Genomic DNA, 19134 nt, shown 5'->3' on the forward strand with positions numbered 1-19134 from the left:
GGTCAGAAGAGGGTGTCAGATTCCCCTGGACCTGGAGCTACAGACGATTGTTAGCCGCCATGTGGGTGCTAGGAATTGAACCCGGGTCCTCTACAAGAGCAGTCAATGCTCTTAACCGCTGAGCCATCTCTCCAGCCCCCCATTTAAAAATTTTTAGAGGGGCTGGAGAGATGGCTCAGAGGTTAAGAGCACTGGCTGCTCTTGTAGAGGACCTAGGCTCAGTTCCCAGCACCAACATGGTGGCTAACACTGTCAGTAACTCCAGTTCCAGGAGATCCAATGCCCTCTTCTGGCCTCTGCCTGCAATGCACACATGTAGTAAGTTTATATACACACAGACAAAATGCTCATATATATAAAATAAAATAAATTATTATTTTTTGGGTTTTTTGAGACAGCATCTCCCTGTAGCACAGCTGGCCTAGATTCACTATGGAGACCAGGCTGGCTGCGAACTCAGAGATCCACCTGCCTCTGCCTCCCAATGCTGGGACTAAAGGCATGCACACCACACCTGGGTAAATATTTTTTAAAATAACAATAAGAATTTATTACATAGTACTACAGAAGGCCCTTTTTTTATGCACTTATATAATGTATTTTGAGCATTTTTTCCCACTCTGTGCTCTCTCTCCTCTCATTAGTCCCCTTTGTTTCCCTAAATAGGTTTGCTTCTACTTTTATGTCCTCTGTACATGTGGTTTTATGTATCTATAAAAAGTCCAGGACCCACAGATGAGAAAAACCGTGCAATATTTGCCTTCCTGAAACTGACTTAATTCATTCAATAGGAACTTTATGTATTTTATATATATTACAAAATTATATATGTTACAGGTTACTTATTAGATTGTAATGGCAAAAGACTGGAAATATACTAAATATCATTAAGGGAACTATTTAAGTAAGTAAAAGTCTATACTATAGAAAAGAACCATGGTACTATTTAGCCAGGCATTGTGGCATATATCTATAATCCCAACATGCATAAAAGACATGAATACATGAGGATTATAAATTCAAGTCCAGCCTAACTATACAGCAAGATGCTGTTTTAAAAATAACCAAAAAGCAAAACAAACTACAATAACTATGATGCCAATTAAAAGAGAAACAAGAAATCTGGGAATAACTGGGTATCTGTCTTGTGATAAGTACAAAATAGCAAGCTGAATATGCTTCCATTTTATAGAAAAGTGATGAAATACACTTTATTGCCTAGATAGGTTTTTTTTTTTTAACTTTTACAAAACCTTTATTGAGAATTTTATGCATGCATATAAGGTGTTTTGATAAAATCCATGCCCACTCCCTCCCTTCCAACACACCCATATCTCCCCATCACTTTTTTCTTTTTTTTTTTCCTTCTTTTCATTTATTTATTTTTATGGGGCTTTTGGGTACTCTAACATTCCCCCCTCTGAAGAGGTAACCCATTAGGGACTAGATACAAGCTCCCAAATACTTTTGACATTTTTGGCCTTTGGAACAGAGTATGTTGCTAACAGTCCCAAGGACATTTTTTATAATACATAAAAATAAGAACCTCATAGTTGTTTGTCTTTAGATGAAAAGTGAGTGGCTGAGGTACAATCTAACATCTTTTTCTGTTAATAAAATTTTAAATACATGCAATAGAAAAATATAATAAACCTCATGCTTAATAATGACCAATTTATGGTACTTTGTCTATTATCCTTCCCTAGCTTCTCTTATCCTCTACTACCAGATTATTTAAAGGTAAATATCAGATGTCACTTCATCTATTAACAGTTCTGTGTATGTCTAGAATATAAAGACATTTCCAAAAACCATAACTTAACATCATTCAGACTTAAAAAATTTCTTTTTCACTATAATCAAATTTATGATTGGCTCATTTTATTTTAATTTACTTTTACTGTTTTTGTACTGTAGCCCAGGCTGGCCTCAGACTTGCTATATGTAGTTGAAGATGACCCTGCACTTCTGATCCTCCTGTCACCACCTCCGGAGTGCTAGGATTACAAGGATTTGTCAACATGCCTGGTTTAGGCAGTATCAGAGATTGAAGCTAGGTTCTGTGAATGCTAGACAAGCACTCTACCAACAGAGATACATCACGTACTACCATAATTTTTTTTTTTAAGTTTTTTTCTGCAGGTTGTTTTTTTGTCTTTTTGAGACAGGGTCTCCCTGTAGCCCCAGCTGTCCTGGAACTCACTATGTAGACCAGGTTGGCCTTGAACTCACAGAGATCCGCCTGTCTCTGCCTCCCAAGTGCTGGGATTAAAGGTGTGTGCCACCATGCCCGGAAAATAGTTGTTTTCTAAAGTAAGAGTCTGTATAGGATATATGAATTCTATTTGGTTGATGTATTTCTTTAGAACCTTTAATCCAATCAAAATGGAAACCTATTACTACATACTCATAACTTTCTTAACTTGAACCTTAAATATATATATTATCTATTCAAAAATATGAAGAAATCATAGAGGAAAGTTCAAATAAAAAACATACCTTCAGGTGGGACCCATACACAGTAGTCTGGGTCATCTTCAGGATATTTGGAAGAAAGTATAGGTGGAAACTGCAATGAAGAAATAGATTATTTTAATCAAAAGAATTGTCTGGGGCTAGAGAGTTGGCTCAGTGGTTAAGAGCACTAGCTTCCCCTACAGAGAACCTTGGTTCAGTTCCTAGTATCTACATAGTGGCTCACAACCATTCATAACTTCAATTCTAGGGAATCTGACGTCCTCTTCTGGCCTCTGCAGGCATGTGGTGCACTTAAATACATGCAGGCAAAAACACTCATATAAATAAAATAAATGAATGAATGAATAAATTTTTTTTTAAAAGAATTGTTTGTTGATGGCAGGGTATGGGGATGCATGCCTTCGATCCCAGGAGGCAGATGCAGGCGGATCTCTGTGAGTTCAAGGCCAGCCTGGTCTACATAGTGAATTCCAGGCCAGCAGGGGTTACAGGGAGACCCTATCTCAAATAGACAAGAAAAGAAACAGAAAAAGAGAATTGTTTGTTGAGTCAGAGTTTCTCTAAATAGCTCTGGATGGCCTAGACCTTGTGATTATCCTGCCTAGGGTTACAGGTGTGAACCACCATGCCTGTCTCAAAAACTTTTTTTTTTTTTAAACTTTTTTTTATTGAGCTTTTAAAATTTCATACATTTCCCACTCACATCCAGACTTCCTCCCCAATCCATGTCTCCTACTCCCCCTCAGAGAATTATTGTGTTGGGCTGGAGAGTTGGCTCAGTGGTTAAGAGCACTGGCTGCTCTTGCAGAGGACCTAGATTCAAATCCCAGCACCCATATGGCAGCTAAAAACTGTCTGTAACTCCAGTTCCAGGAGATCCAACACCCTCTTCTGTCCTCCACCGGTACTGCATGACAGGTGCACTTAGATGCAGGAATAACACTCATACACATAAAAAATAAATAATTTTTTAAAGAATTATTGTCTTTATATCTGTTAACAAACAAAAACTAGAGGAGTCTTTAATAATTATCTTAATATTAATAACCAATTTGGCGGAACATTCTGAGTCTTGACTTTTTTTTCATCAAGCTATCCTCCTCAACTGCTCTCCACCTTATTAGTTTTGTTAGAATTTTATTTATTTATTCATTTATGTGTGTGTATATATGTGCTCGCATAAAGCATGCACTAGGGCACATGTGGAGGATAGAGCACAGGTTGTGAGAATCACATGTGGGTTTCAGGAATCAAACTCAGGTCAAGTGCCTCTACCTGCTGAGCCATCCCACTGGCCCTCTACCTTATTTATTTATTTATTTATTTATTTATTTATTTATTTATTTATTTATTTATTTATTTAGACAGGGTCACTCAGTGAACCTGGAGCTCATTGATTTGGATGGGCTTGTTGGTCAGGGAGCTTCAGGGATTCACTTGTCTCTGCCTTCACAGCACTGGGAGTACAGATGTGTGCTGCAGCATCAGCTTTTTATATGGGTGCTAGGGTTCTGAACCCAGATCCTCATCCTTGCCCAGTGAGCACTTTACTGACTGAGTCAACTCTATAGCATCAATATAAGACTTGATAAAGGGAGCTTTAACACTTCGCAGGCTGAGGCAGGAGGCTTGAGAGTTGGAGGCCATCCTGAGCTATATAGCAAGTCCCAGTCAACAGCAAAAAATAACAGAAAAGCAATCCACCAACTATCCCCCCACACCAAAAAAAAAAAAAAAAAAAAAAAAAAAGAAAGATAAAGGGGGTGGGAAATATACACAGACAGAGGTGCTTAAAACATTTGCTTTTGACCTAGGTGCAGGATAACAGGGCAAGCCTGCCATCTTTTGAAGGTCTGTTTGCAAGGTTGTTCTCTGGCTGGAGTCTGGGACCTTGAATTTGAGGAAGATGATTACTGCCCTAACTGATAAGGGTGGGTCACCATGCCTCTATTGTATATACAGTGTGGTTATGCTTTGCTCTGCAAGTATGGAATTTGGATACAGGCTGGGCAAGAAATGCCATACATAACCAATCCCCAGCAAAAATCACTGGAACTGAGTCTCTAATGAGTTTCTCCAGTTAGCAACATTTTACACTTGTCACAATTTATTGCTAGGGGAATTAAGCACATCCTGTGTCTCTAGTGGAAGAGGACCCTTTGAACTTTATATATGGTTTGTCCCAGGTGCCTTTTCCTGTTGCTGACTGTGCCTGGTATCTTGCTGTAAAGAATCATAGATGCAAGGACAACCATATGCTGAGTCCTATGACTCCGTTTGTGAATTATCTCAAGATGATCTTGAGGGCCCTGACACAACTTAACAATCCCACCTCTGGAAGCTTACCATATCCACACTAAATTATGTACACCTAAGATTACTGCACCAGTATAAAATTAAAGAGATTAGAATTAAAAGGCTGAGCATAGTGGTGCACACCTTTAATCCCAGCACTTGGGAGGCAGAGGCAAGCAAATCTCTGTGAGTTTGAGGCTAACCTGGTCTACATAGTGAGTTCCAGGACAGCTGGGGCTACAGAGAGACCCTGTCTCAAAAAAAAAAAAAAAAAGACTAGAAACAATCCAATTGTCCATCTACATGGATCTGGTTAAATGAGGTCCATCTATGCAGTAGGAAGTTGTTTTTGATATGCTGATATGATTTCCAAGATAGATTGAAAAACATATGATGCAGAATGGAGTACATTAATTACAGCTTATTGTGTAACAAAAGGAGGGAGATAAGAACATGTTATTCAAATGCCCTTTGCATTTCGTACAAAGATGAAAAACATTAACAAATTAGTAAGAGGTAGCTTATAGAGCAGATGAGCAGGGTAGCTAGAACTGAAAAATAAAAATTAAAGATAATCCAGTTTTCTAGGAGAAGGGACTAAGGCTGCCGGGAACTCTGTTGAGGTATTCTCCAAAAGGTAGAGCCATAATAGGGAACTGATGTTTATTCAGAGAAGTGAAGCACTTACTTTGCCTAGACCAAGAGCTTTCTTCTTCTTTAATTCATCTCTGCTTTTCTCATATTCAGTTTCTGTTAATAATTTAATGGAGGAAAAAAAAGTAGAAATAGCCATTTTCAGAAAAAGTCATACAGAAAAAAGTTCCTCCTAAAATAGTTATAATTATTGAAGAAAATATCAGTGATAAATGTATGACTGCAAATGTACATTAAGGGCTAGAGAAGTGGCTCCGAGGATAAGAACATGTACTGCTCCGGTAGGACCCAAGTTTGGTCCCCAGCATCCGTATCAGGTAGCTCACAAATGCCTCTAACTTCAAATCCAGGGGGATCTGATACCTCTGGCCTCAGTGGGCACTGCACTCACATGCACATACCCACATATATACACATAATTTTAAAGATAAAATAAATCTTAAATATAAAGAGAATTATTCCCTTACTTCATCTTTGTTTTTAAATACTATTTTATATGCTTGAATGTGATGAGACTGCTTTTATTATCCCAAGTCTACTTGTAATAGGCAAAAACAATAGAAAAAGAGCCTTCCTAGTAGGACACTTACAATTAATTTATTTTCATAGGTTCTGAATCACTTTCATGGTAGGACATAATAGACTCTGAGAGATGTAATACTCAAGATGCTTCTTCTATCTGGCCAGAGAGAAGCACCAAGGCACTAGCTGCTTTGTGGGACAGAGGGAACCCCAGGAAGTAGACTAGGAGTTTTTAAAAAGGCAAATGAGATGACACAGGTACATCCTCATTTTATCTAGGGCCCTGGTGCTGTACCTACCTAGCATTTGTATGGCCATTTTCTGCTCCCTTTACAAGGCAGTTGCTGCCAACTCTCTTTAAGAAGCCAGGTAGCACCTATGTGTAAAGCAGCAATGGAGTCTGCTCCACTACTTACCAGAAGGTTCCTCAGGTGGTGAAGCTATTTTGTTCATCTCTTGACCATCTTTATTCTGTTCCACTTGGCCTATTTGAGACATGGATTCTATAAAAGCAGTGCCAGAGCTTTTTGTTATTTAATTCCTATTAGAATCCAAAAAAACAAAACAAGCAAGAGCAGCTACATAATCATCCAGTTACACTCCCCTCACTTTCAACTAACCTTAGTAAGGTTTTCAGTGAATGTGTCTCCAGAAGTCTAACAGAACCACCAAAGTTCCACTTACACATCTTTAAAATAAAATTTACTGGCAATACTTAACAAAAGTCTTTAAAATATTCCTACATCAGCCAGGCGTGGTGGCACACGCCCTTAATCCCAGCACTCGGGAGGCAGAGGCAGGTGGATCTCTGTGAGTTCTAGGCCAACCTCATCTACATAGCAAGATCCAGGCAGGCCAGCCAAGGCTACATAGTGAGACCTGGTCTCAAAAAAAAAAAAAAAAAAAAGAAAAAACATGGGGCTGGAGAGATGGCTCAGCAGTTAAGAACACTGACTGTTCTTGCAGAAGACCCGGGTTTGAGTCCCAGCACCCACATGGCAGCTAACAACTGTCTGTAACTTCAGTTCCAGGGGATCCAACAACCTCTTCTGTCCTCCGAGGGCTTTGCACGACATGGGTGCACTTACCAACATGCAGGCAATGCATTCATACACACAAAATAAAAATAATAAAATATTTTTAAAAAAGCACCCCCCCCCTGCAAAGTTCTAAAGCCTAAAACCTATCCTATTTTCATACACATGTATACTTTGGTCCTCTGTAACAACAACAAATTATATATATTTTTAAAATTTATTTATTTATTCATTTATTTATTTGTGTATATACATACACACATTCAAGAAGTGGTTTCATTTTTTTTTCAACTCATCCTGTGCCCACTAACCAGCACAGGAAAAGAAAGCTCTTACCATGGCTTCTCGCTTCCTTAGAGCATAAGGGCTCTGCGGGTGCACTCCGGCCTTGAGCTGCTGTTTCTGGATCGGGCTCTGGCTCCTGCAGCAGCCTATTGCTTCCATCCTCCATTTTCTTTTCATGGTCCTTCTTTTCTTTCTCTTCTTCCTCCTCCTCCTCCTCTTCCTCTTCTACTTCAGGCTCATCCTTCATTTTCATTAGCGCTGGAGGGAGTTCTGGACGCTTGGGGGGCAATTTCTATGAAGGCGATATAACCATGAACAAGTAGTTCTACATAATGATAAAGAGAGAAACCCCTTCTAAGAGGTTAAGCTAAATGTACAGAATGCAATCTCCCTAGGTTAATCAACCCCCCAAAAGTCTGTTAGAAGCAGGACTTCGACATGAAATCTGTCCATTCATGGATCTTAACAACTGTTTTCAGTAATTTCTAGGGCCAAAGATTATTAGGCTGGAGAGCATGTACAAGAACCTGGACTGGATCCCCAGCACCCCAAAATAAAACAAAAGCAAACAGGCCTGGGTATATAGCTTAATGGTGGTGTGCTTGCCTAGCATGTGCAAGGCTCTAGTTTCAATTCCCAGTACCACATACACAGACACAAGATTATTAAATACAAAACACCTGAAGCAACTTGTAGGAAAACAGAACATTATTCTAGGTGAGTAATAGTGGCAGGAATTCTACCCTGTTATACATTAATGGACCTTATAAAATCTTGAAGAGAAGGGGCTAGATCATAGCTCAGCAGTTAAGAGCACTGGCTGCTCTTCCAGAAGACCAGGGTTCGATTCCCAGCACCCACATGGTGGCTAACAACCATCTGTAACTCCAGTTCCAGAGGAATCCAATGCCCTCTTCTGGCCTCCACAGATATTGCAATGACATGGGTGCACTTACATACATGCACACAATACACAGAAAATAAAAATAATCAATAAAATTCTTTAAAAGAAATCTTCAAGGGCTGGAGAGATAGCTCAGCGGTTAAGAACACTGTTTGTTCTTGCAGAAAACCTGGGTTCGAATCCCAGCACCCACATGGCAGCTAACAACTGTCCGTAACTCCAGTTCCAGGGGATCCGACAGTCTCTTCTATCCTCTGCAGGCTCTGCATAACACAGGCGCACTTACCTACATGCAGGCAATACACGCATACACATAAAATAAAAATAATAAATAAAATATTTTAAAAAATCTTCAAGAGGAATCTTCTCAAGAAATATACAGTTCGTACTCCTTTCCTTTTGTTTTTGAGACAGTGTCTCACTATGCAGCCCTGGCTAGCTTGAAACTCACCATAAAGTCCAGACTGGCCTTGAACCTTGAACTTATAGTGATCCTACTGCTTCTGCTACCCAAGTGCTGGAATTATAATCCTGGGCTACTAGCTAAGTCTTTACTATTTTTAAATATAGGAACAGGTCATGAATCCGCCTTTAAAAAGCATTTTAAGAAGGTATTTCTCTTCTGTTTAAAACCTGAACACGCCCCTCCCCATACATTCCATCATCATCCACCTCATTATCTAACTGGGACCTCAGACCTCTGCCACCAGAGGGCAGTTTATCCCAATTCAAGGTGTTTCAAGTCCAATTGTTTTGTCTGCTTATTTCTTTTGAGACAACCTGGCTAGGTAGCTCAGGCTGGCCTGGAACTTGAGATCCTCCTGTCTCAGCCTCCCAAGTACAGGGATTATAGGTGTATACCACTATAAACAGCTTTATTTATTCTTTTTTTTTCTACAAAGTCATGTTCTAACTTCTAATATTTCAGAATGTGATCCTATTTGTAGATGACTATGATCTTTAAAGTGATTAAGTTACAATGAGGCATTCAGGGTGAGGCACTAGGCCACATGTATCTTAGCCAAAATGCTGAGAAGCAATGGGCCCTAAGTCAATATGACTTATGACTGATGCCATCAGAAAAGAGGGACAAGCCAGGTGTGGTGGCACAGGCCTTTAATTCCAGCACTCTGGAGGCAGCGGCAGATAGATCTCTATGAGTATGAGGCCAGCCTAGTCTATATATTGTATTCCAGGCCAGCCGGGGATATATGGTGAGACCCTACCTCAAAAGAAAAGAGGGGGGCAGGGAGAGAAGAAGAGAGGGAGAGAGAATCACGTAAAAGGACAGCAAAAGGACAGCCATCAGTAAGGCACAGAGAAAACCAATTGTGTCAGCATCTTGATTGTGGACTTTCAGTATCTACAACTGTGAGAAAGTCAATTTTTCAAGGTGTTCAAACTGAATTGTTTTGGCTTAAGCAACTCAGTCTATGGTATTTTGCTATGGCTGCCTTAGCAAAGTAATACGCAAGCCTCAGCTTTTTGGAGTGATGAAAATCTTTTAAAAAGTTCAACCAATGAACAGAAGTGTACATAAAGCAAAAACACACATCATGAGATATGCACACAGGAGAGTCAAAAGATAATAGTTACACAGTGATGGTGTGATGTAGGCTCTCACATCTCTATTTTCTCATCTGTATGACACAGTAATTCCTACATGGAAGATACTGGAAGCACTAAATTAACATGGAAAATCATATGGCAGGGGTGAGTATACTCATTACTAACAATTAAATTGACCCTGAATATTACATTTATCAACCACCTTAAAAATATTTCATATAAGAGCCCCATTCCTAAATATAACATTCATTAGAAATAAACTAGTACAAACTTTACAAATCAGTTATTTACAAACTGACTGGCATGAATTAATTCTTCAGTTCTTTTGTGTATGTGTGGTATATACACACATGTGACTATACACAGTCATGGAGGCCAGAGGAGGTTATCACACTCCACCTTATTCCTTTGAAGCTGGGTTTCTTGCTGAACCTAGAGCTCAGCCAAACTGTCAATCAGCAAGTCCCAGCAATCCTGTCTTAGCCCCACATCAGTGCCAGGGTTACAGGTGTATGCAGGACCACCACGCATCACTTTTACTTGGGTTCTTGGATCTGAAGTCTAGTCCTCACACTTGTTCAGCAAGCACTTTAAATGTTAAACCATCTCTGCAGCCCAATTCACCAATTCTTGATAACCCTAAGCTGAACAACAACAAAAAATCCAACAAATTCTGAGAACAATATGATCATACTAAGCCAAAGTCTTTTTCACATAAGTAGAGAATAAGTCATTTGTATTTTCAAAAGAAAAAAAGTAGCTCAGGAATAGCTCAATGGCTAACCATGTCATACACTCTAATTCACAACTCACCCCTACTGTTCCTGTTTTTAATTTGAATTTGCTTCCTCCTTTCATGGCACCAAAGAGAGGCAATGTAAGTTTCTTAGCTTTGTTTTCTGCATCTGTAGTCTGAAGGTCAGTTCTAGAAGAAAGAACAATTATAGGTATTTTTTCCAGACAGGTGGATCTCTACAAGTTAAAGGCCAGCCTTTTCTACAGAGTGAGGTCCAGGTCAGCGAGGGATACACAGTGATGAGACTCAAAAAAAAAAAAGATAGCTATACTCATAGCTTTTTACCTGTAGCTTTGAAACTTTCTAACATTCATCATTCTCAAGAAAAAGAGCATCAAGAATGACTAAGTATAGATTCAATTTTAAACTATGGGAACCCCTAACATACAAAATTATCATTCTTGACTTCAAAGTGTGGCTATGACAAGCCCTTGTTCAGCTAGCTCTGCTTTAACCTAACTCTGCCCAAGAGAGAAACAATAAGGAGGCAGATGCCAAGTTAAACTCTACTTGACAACTTCCAGGCACCTGTTTCTGAAATGCATCAAGGTCCAACTGCTGAGACCCTTCCTCTCAAGAATCTCTCCTTAGGGTTTGGAGAGTTGGCTTAGTGGTTAAAAGCACACACTGCTCTTCCAGAGAACCAGAGTTCTGGGATGGTTCCCAGCACCCACATTGGGCAGCTCTCAGCTGCTTGTAACTCGAGCTCCAGGGGACACCTCTGGCCTCGGCGGGCACTCACATACACATGCGCATACCCACATAGACATATACACATTAAAAAAAAAGGAATCTCTCCCTCTCCTCCACACTGATGTGAGAACTATGCTATTCTAAACTTCTGCCTCCTGTATGCCTAATACATCAGATATTAATCTTCACTAATCTATACTTTTTTTCAAAGTAGAGATTTTTCTTTAACAGTTTTATTGCAATTCAATTACTTTTTGTTTGGTTTTGGCTTTTTGAGCCAGGGCTTTTGATACAGCCCTGGCTAACTTACTTGCACCTGCTGTGTAGCCCAGGCTAGCCTTGAATATTTTATAGCCAAGTGCTGAGATTATAGGCATGAGTCACCATGCCTGGCCTGTCTGTTTCTAAGCAGGGTGAAGGAGAACAGCAAGGAAGAGGTTAAGAACAGTCAGGGATGAAGACCGGACATTTCTTGAAAACAAGAAAGTTGGGCTTGGCGGAATGCTGCCTTAGCCATATATCAGAGAAAAACATCCTAAGTCCAAGTCATGGTATTGCAAGACATAGGATGACTGTTTAATGTTAAACATAATCACCAGCTGACTAGCCTTCCTAGAAATCGTTAAAATCTATAGATTGTGTAAGAAACTAACATACTCTTTGTAGCCTACTGATTAAAGGTAAACCTGTAGAATGTGCTTTGTTCTTTGTGAAACTAATTCATGTGTTCTGGCACAGACATCAAGCTTCTGACTGTAGTTTTGAGAGTATAAAGAGGCACTGCTAAAGAATTAAACTCACTCTTCTCCTCCATCAGAGAGCTGAGTCCTTTGCTTGCACTCATTTCGCCATCTACCAGCAGACCTGAGTCTCTACAGTAGGGTCTTGCTCTGTATTCCACACTGGCCTGGAAATCATTATTCTAATCCAGGCTGGCCTCAAACTTGTGATCCCTGCTCAGCCTCCTTAGCACAGGGATTACAAGTATGTACAAACATGCCCAGCCCACAATAAAATTGTTAATATGATTTTCAATTTTCTAGTAATGTGCTATTCAAGACTAAAATTGTAACTATACTACCATAAGTTTAGACCTAAAACAGTATGACTATTTAGTGTAAGATTTTCTTTTTCTTTTTTTAAAAAATGTATATGTTAACAGCATGTTTATTCACGTGTTCACAACTTAGAAAGTGTAAAGTATACATACTATAAAGTCACCCTCTGGCTGCTGTCCTCTAATCACCCAGTTCCCTTTCCAGAGACAACTAATGTTATCATGTCTTTATAAATGTTTCCAGAGATAGAGAAGCAGTGGCCCTTAGTAACCTTCTAAGATTCCCTTGAACAGAAAGACTAGCTACTACAGATATGGACTGCTAAGGTCTATATTTATACCTTTCTCAGAATTGCTTGTGCTCCCTAAGTCACAGGCAGTCAATTCTGGGGGTGGGGAGGGTCAAGCCCAGGCCCCTGGCCTCTACATCTGTGGTGGGAGTAAACTGTTAAAACCACATCTTTGCAGCTTGTTCCCCTACCCTATCTTTCTTCTTTATTCCACTCCAGGACAGGGGTCTCCTGAGAACCCAAGAGCCCTCTTTCAGTGAATCACTTGCAGACAAATCCCCAGCTCAGAGACTGTTTTTAGGGAACCTGACTGAATGTATCTGTATACATAAGCTATGACCTCCTTACCTATATATTTCCCCTTACCACTGTCATTACACACATTATCCTATTATTTAATATATCTTAGCCAGGTGTGGCACATGCCTTTAATCCCAGCACTTGGGAGACAGAGGCAGGCAGATCTCTGTGAGTTCAAGGCCAGCTTGGTCTATATAGTGAGTTCCAGGCCAGCTGGGGCTACAGGAAGACCCTAACGGTCTCAAAAAATAAAGACAAAAAAAACAACTTTTGATCCTTATTTTGACAATAATTCCACATTTTATATAAACTGCCTCTTTATGTTAATAGCTATGTGGCATTCTATCGTACATCTATATTTGACTATTCCTCTTGATATTTATATGGTTTCTCATATTTTGCTATTATAAACAATATTCACCATTTCCTAAGTATGTAAAGGACAATATTCTAGAAATAGGCCAGGTACAGTGGCTCATGCCTTTAATTCCAGCACTTGTGAAGCAGAGGCAGGCAGATCCCTGTAAGTCTGAGACCAGCCTGGTCTACACAGTGAGTTCCAGGGCTAGCCAGGGATACATAGTGAGACCATGTCTCAAAAAATAGTAATAATTCTAGAAAGTAAATCACTAGATCAACAGTCATTAAGACACATTTGCATTTTTAAATTTATTTTTTATTTTATGTGCATGATTGTTTTAACCTGCATGTAAGTAAGTGGACCTAAACTGTGCAATGCCCAGCAGTCAGAAGGTGTTGGATCCCCTGGAACTGGAGTTATAAATGGTTGTTAGCTGCCATGTGGGTGCTGGGAACTGAACCTGGATCCTCTGCAAGAGCAGCCAGTGTTCTTTATCAATGAGCCATCTCCAGCCCCTTAAAATTTTTTTTTTTTTGCTGGGCGTGGTGGTACACGGCACTCGGGAGGCAGAGGCAGGCGGATCTCTATGAGTTCGAGGCCAACCTGGTCTACAGAGCGAGTTCCAGGACAGCAGGGAGCTGGGGCTACAGGGAGACCCTGTCGCAAAAAAGAAAAAAAAAAAAATCTTTTTTTGGATGCATTTCCTCCCCTTCTTTTTTCAGTTTTAGGAACTGAACCTAGAATCTATACACACAGGCATTCTGCCATTAAGCTACATCCCTAGCCCTAAATGCCTAAATGATTTGTTTTTTTCTTTTTCTTCTTTTTCGTATGGTTTTTGAGACAAGGTCTATATAATATAGCCCAAGCTGTCCCTGAACTCATTACATAGCTGAGGATGACCTTGCACTCCTAATCCTCCTACCTCTAACTCTCAAGTGCTAGGATTACAAATGTGACCCACCATGCCCAGCTTCTTTGTGCCTATGTGTGCATTCATATTTTGGGTGGTTGATTATCTACTTATCTTGACTAGATTAGAGAATTCAGCCTTTTGTGATTATCACTTTTAAAATAAATTTATTCTATAGTAAAAGACTAAATTAAAACCTCACAGCATTCCGATGACCCTAGAATCCATATATCATCCACTGAAAGTTCTCTAGCAATCTACATTTCACAAATGAAGGCACTATGAAACTACTGCCTTCTGTTCTTAAAGGTTTTCTGGATGAGGGATATCGTTCAGAGGTGCAGCACTTGCTTACCATTTATGAGGATCTGGGTTTGACCCTCAGCACTGAAAACAACCCCACAAAATAGAATATTCCTTGCTTATATTTCAATTCTGTAACTATTAAATAAGGAGATAAAAGGATAACCCCAACTGCTAAATATGCTACCAAGCATATTTAAAATTTCAAATATAAAACCAGATGTGGTAGTACATACTTAAATCTTAGCACTTAGGAAGTTGAGGCAGGAGGATCTGAAGTTTAAAGTCAGGCCAGAGAGATGGCTCAGTGAGTAAAAGCACTCACCACAAAAACCTGATAACCAGAGTTCAATTCTCAGAACCCACACAATGAAAGGAGAGAACCAACTCCTGCAAGTTGTCCTGTGATCTCTATACATGCTCACTCACAGGTGCACAATAAATAAGTATTTGAAAAAAGAAGAAATTTGGGGCTGAAGAGATGGCTTAGCAGTTAAGAGCACTGGCTGCTCTGCAGAGGACCTGGGCACTGCATGGCACAGGTGCACTTACATATATGTAGACAATACACTCATACACATAAAATAAAAATAATAAATATTGAAAAAAAAGAAAAAAGAAGAAATTCAGTCATCCTTGGCTACATAGTCAGTTTGAGGTCAGCTTAGGCTGACATTGCCTCAACGAAAAAAAAATTTTTCAAATACAACTAATAGTATACTTACTTTTTCAGTTCTGGAATCTCTGCTGGCTTTACAATTTTTATTAACCCTTTAAGTCTCTGTTGCTCTTTCCTTAGTTCAAAAGTTCTCAGGTGAAGTTTCTTTCGAGACACACCATCTAATGCGCTCCCTGATTTCATTTCTGACATGAATGCATCTAAGGAATCCTGAGATGGTGACTCTGACAGACCTGTCCAAAAAATGGGATAATATATGTTTAGAAAAATGGCCCAAATGTTTTCAAATTAAGTCAAAGTTTTCCATAAACAAAGCTGAACAGTGAACATCATTGATACTAGGAGTAAACCAACAATTCTTAGCTGTGAGACCTTGAGAAGTGGTTTTGGCTTCATTTCCCTCAACTATTAAATAAAAAGAAGTTAAACCAAACAATTTGTAATTTTTTTTCTGGCTCTAAAATGCTGCATTACTCCTTAGGAAAACCTCAACGTCTATATGCATTAGCCAGTGAAGCCCTAATACCTACTAGCACAATGTACTATATATGTATTTATGTGATAGGAGTTGAATAAATATTTGATGACAGTCTTACCTTTGCTTGAGGCCTTAAGTCTCTCAGAAATTTCAGAGAGTTCCCTTTCAGCATCATTTAACTTTGCAACCTATAATGCCCAAATCAACAGGTTAGCAATGTTTTCCTTTCAGACTATGCTTATCATCTTCCTATTTTCATTATTGTTAGACGTTTTAGGAGGATTAATTTAGAGTCCATCTAAGCCCAGTCCTTATGTAGTTGATAATTTTCATTTGTTAATTTTATTCTAGCTAAATTAGTTTCTAAATTAAAGAACTCAAATTATATAGAACAACTGAAACTTCATCTTAAAAGAAAGCACTCATTTGTTTTCATTGATTGAGGAATCAAAAAGACAGATGTTAGATAATGTTTTAAGCACTGAATACGGCTAAACATAGTGTTAAAAGCACACCACATGATGGCAACTTCATGAAGACATATTATTCTAGACCAGTATCATCCTATACTCCTCCAAATTCTTCTAACTGCTCTTAAATGTTAGAGTCTTAAAGTCAATTTCATTATAAATGCCCAAACTTGAAACATTTTTTGTTGAAATAGCATCATATTCAAAGAATGTCCATTAATGGACTAATATAAACCCGGAGAAAAGTCTCTAGCAGTAAAATCTTTTTCTCAACTTGAATAACACTACTTATTTGTTACCATTAAATTTAGACAACACAAAAACACCTCAGTACTACATTTCTATGATACCACTTTAAAAATCATAATGATCACAAAAACAGCTACTTGCCAGTGATTCAAAAGTTTCTGGTTTCTCATCAATCTTCCCAGCCTTCTTCATTCGATTCAAACGTTTCTTCTCAACTAGGCCAGTCCGATCAAGGAATGTATCATCATCACTATCATAGAAATCTTCATCTTCCCAGTTCTTGGCTTTCCTCTTTCGGGATACTAAAGATAAAATGATTCATAATGAAGTTTTAAGAAGAAAAGAAAACTAGGAGCTGGGGACATAACTCAGTTAGTAGAGTGCTTGCCTAGCACATAGAAGCCTGGGTTTGATCCCCAGAACCACATAACTGGGTGTGGTGGCACATGCCTATAATCCCAGCACTTGAGAGGTAGAGGCAGGAGAGTTAGTTGTTCAGGGCCATCCTTGGCTCCACAGCAAGTTGGAGGCCAGCCTGGGATATATGAGACCTTGTCTAAAAAGAGGGATGGAGACTCAGGACCCACTCTTAGTCCTAAACTTACACTTATCCTCCTGCATCTGCCTTGAAAATGCTGGGATTATAGGCATGTGCCACCATGCCCAGCTCCCAGGATCTGGTTCTAAACATATATTCATCTATGCACAGAAATGTTTAAGACACTATAAACAAATGTCTTAGGGTGTTGAGATAGGGAACTAACTTTTTTTCCACTTCTAAGATTTCTGTGTAGTCGACATATTCCTCCTGTAAAGAGCGATCACCCTACTTAAAATTTATTTTTTATTTAATTTTATTTATTTTATGTGTATGAGTGTTTTGCTTGCATGTATGTAAGTGTATGACATGTGTACAAGGGGTCTGGATCCCCTGGAACAGGTGTTATGGATGGTTGTTAGTCACCATGTGACTAACATGTAGGTGATAGGAACCTAATTGGGTTCCACTGCAAGAGCAGCCTGTGCTTTTAACTGCTGAGTCATCTCTCCAACCCAAGACATTATTTTTTGTATTACATTTTTCTTTTTTATGTAAATTTTTTTAATTTTTTTTTTTTTTTTTTTTAAAGAAAGCGTCTCCAGGAGCTGGAGAGATGGCTCAGTAGTTCAGAACACTGGCTATTCTTGCGGAGTACTCTGGTTTGGTTCCCAGCACCCACATGGCTATTACAAACAGAGGATCTGATGCCTTCTTCTGGCTTCCATGGGCACTGTATGAAATGGGTACACTTAAATGTAGGCAAAACACTCATACATATAAAATAAAAGTAAATTCTAAAAAAGAGGAAAAAACAAAAAAAGAAGACAGGGTCTCCCTATAGCCCCAGCTAGCTTGGAACTCACTACATAGACCAGGCTGACCTTGATCTCAGAGATCTACCTGCCTCTGCCTCCATCATACCCAGCTTCTTCTTTGCTTCTTTTTTTTTCATATTTTATTTATTATTATTATTTTTTAGAAGAAGCATTTCATTACAGCTTTAACATATTCAATAACAGTTTCCAGAGCAAAGATACATCTCTTTCAAAAGTGGCTATAAAATTTTTAGGTTTGCTGTTGAATTAATACAATGTTGACTTTTTATTTGGGTTACGGGTGTTGCGCTCAGGTCCTGGTGCTTACAAGACAGGATTTGAATGAGTTTTTAACCTTTAAAAGAAAATTTCATTTCATTTTAAAATATACTGTTTCTTAAAGAAAGACTCATTGTTTTTGCTACTAACACTGAGATGTTGGTGCATGCATCTCTAATCTGTATGATCTGATTATTACTAGTCATAATCGGTTGCACTCGGATCCTCGGCACCTGTGTATGTCTATGAAGTCATCGGGTAGATTTCAATGGTAATGTTTATCAATTCTACTAATTAACATGATGTAAATTTTTATGCTTCCTCCTCAAATATAATTCTTTTTTTTTAATGTGTATGCATGTATTGCCTACATGTAGATAAGTGTACCCGTGTCGTGCAATGCCTGCAGAGGACAGAAGAAGCTGTCAGATCCCCTGGAACTGGAGTTACAGACAGGTGTTAGCTGCCAAGTAGGTGCTGAGATTTGAACTTGGGTCGCTGTGAGAACCAGTGCTCTTAACCGCTAAGCCATCTCTCCAGCTCATGACTCATTTTTTAAAATTGTTGATTTGTGTGTGTGTGTGTGTGTGTGTGTGTGTATCACACAGAACATCACAAACCATCTTATTCAACAGTTCACCCACTTCCCATATGGCACCTCCCATACCCTCCCTCCCCCGACTAGAGCCCTTATACTCTGTTATCCCTGCCAATATCTGCTATGATGTCAGCACCCCCAGTTGTTCCCCACTACTTTTCCATCTGGTGAAACTAGTCAGCCTGTCTAGAGGTCTTTCTTTTAGGAAGGTCAGCTGTTTCTCATCTAGCAGCAGTCATGTGTCAATATTCCTTTAGATAAGATTGGGGTCTGCTGTTCATTTTCCCAGTTCTATGCTGGGTTACTATCTGGGTGTCCCCTGGGCCACGCTGGCCAACAACTCAAAAGAAGGTATCTCCTATCTGGCATTGTTGCTTGTTATGTAGCCTTTAGCTATGCATATGGACTCTTAAGAAATTATATTGGCCCCTTTAATCTTTGGTTATACTTTCCTTTTAGGTGTTTAAGGCCATAAAGTTGGCCCAGATAATCCAATTTGGTTTTACTCTTAAGGTCATTTACACTTAAGGCCATTTGAGGATCTGTTCCTCAGGGGTCACATGGGCTT

The 19134-nt window shown here is 39.2% G+C and overlaps 1 protein-coding gene across 2 annotated transcripts in view; it reads right to left on the bottom strand.

Moving 5' to 3' along the window:
* Slc4a1ap (solute carrier family 4 member 1 adaptor protein) overlaps positions 1-19134 on the bottom strand; it is a 35604-nt gene that overhangs the window by 1047 nt on the left and 15423 nt on the right. Inside the window, exons 6-13 of one of the 2 annotated variants that reach the window (XM_008838863.3) lie at positions 16475-16635; positions 15733-15802; positions 15183-15369; positions 10558-10669; positions 7323-7563; positions 6366-6452; positions 5462-5523; positions 2500-2569 (exon numbers count right to left, since the gene is read on the bottom strand). In XM_008838863.3, the coding sequence (XP_008837085.1) occupies positions 2500-2569; positions 5462-5523; positions 6366-6452; positions 7323-7563; positions 10558-10669; positions 15183-15369; positions 15733-15802; positions 16475-16635 (990 nt within the window). The remainder of the gene's footprint in view (positions 1-2499; positions 2570-5461; positions 5524-6365; positions 6453-7322; positions 7564-10557; positions 10670-15182; positions 15370-15732; positions 15803-16474; positions 16636-19134) is intronic. The other variant, XM_008838864.3, reaches the window with a different exon arrangement.

This window comes from Nannospalax galili, unplaced genomic scaffold (assembly GCF_000622305.1).
Source record: "Nannospalax galili isolate Female #2095 unplaced genomic scaffold, S.galili_v1.0 scaffold3499, whole genome shotgun sequence".
NCBI lineage: Eukaryota > Metazoa > Chordata > Mammalia > Rodentia > Spalacidae > Nannospalax > Nannospalax galili.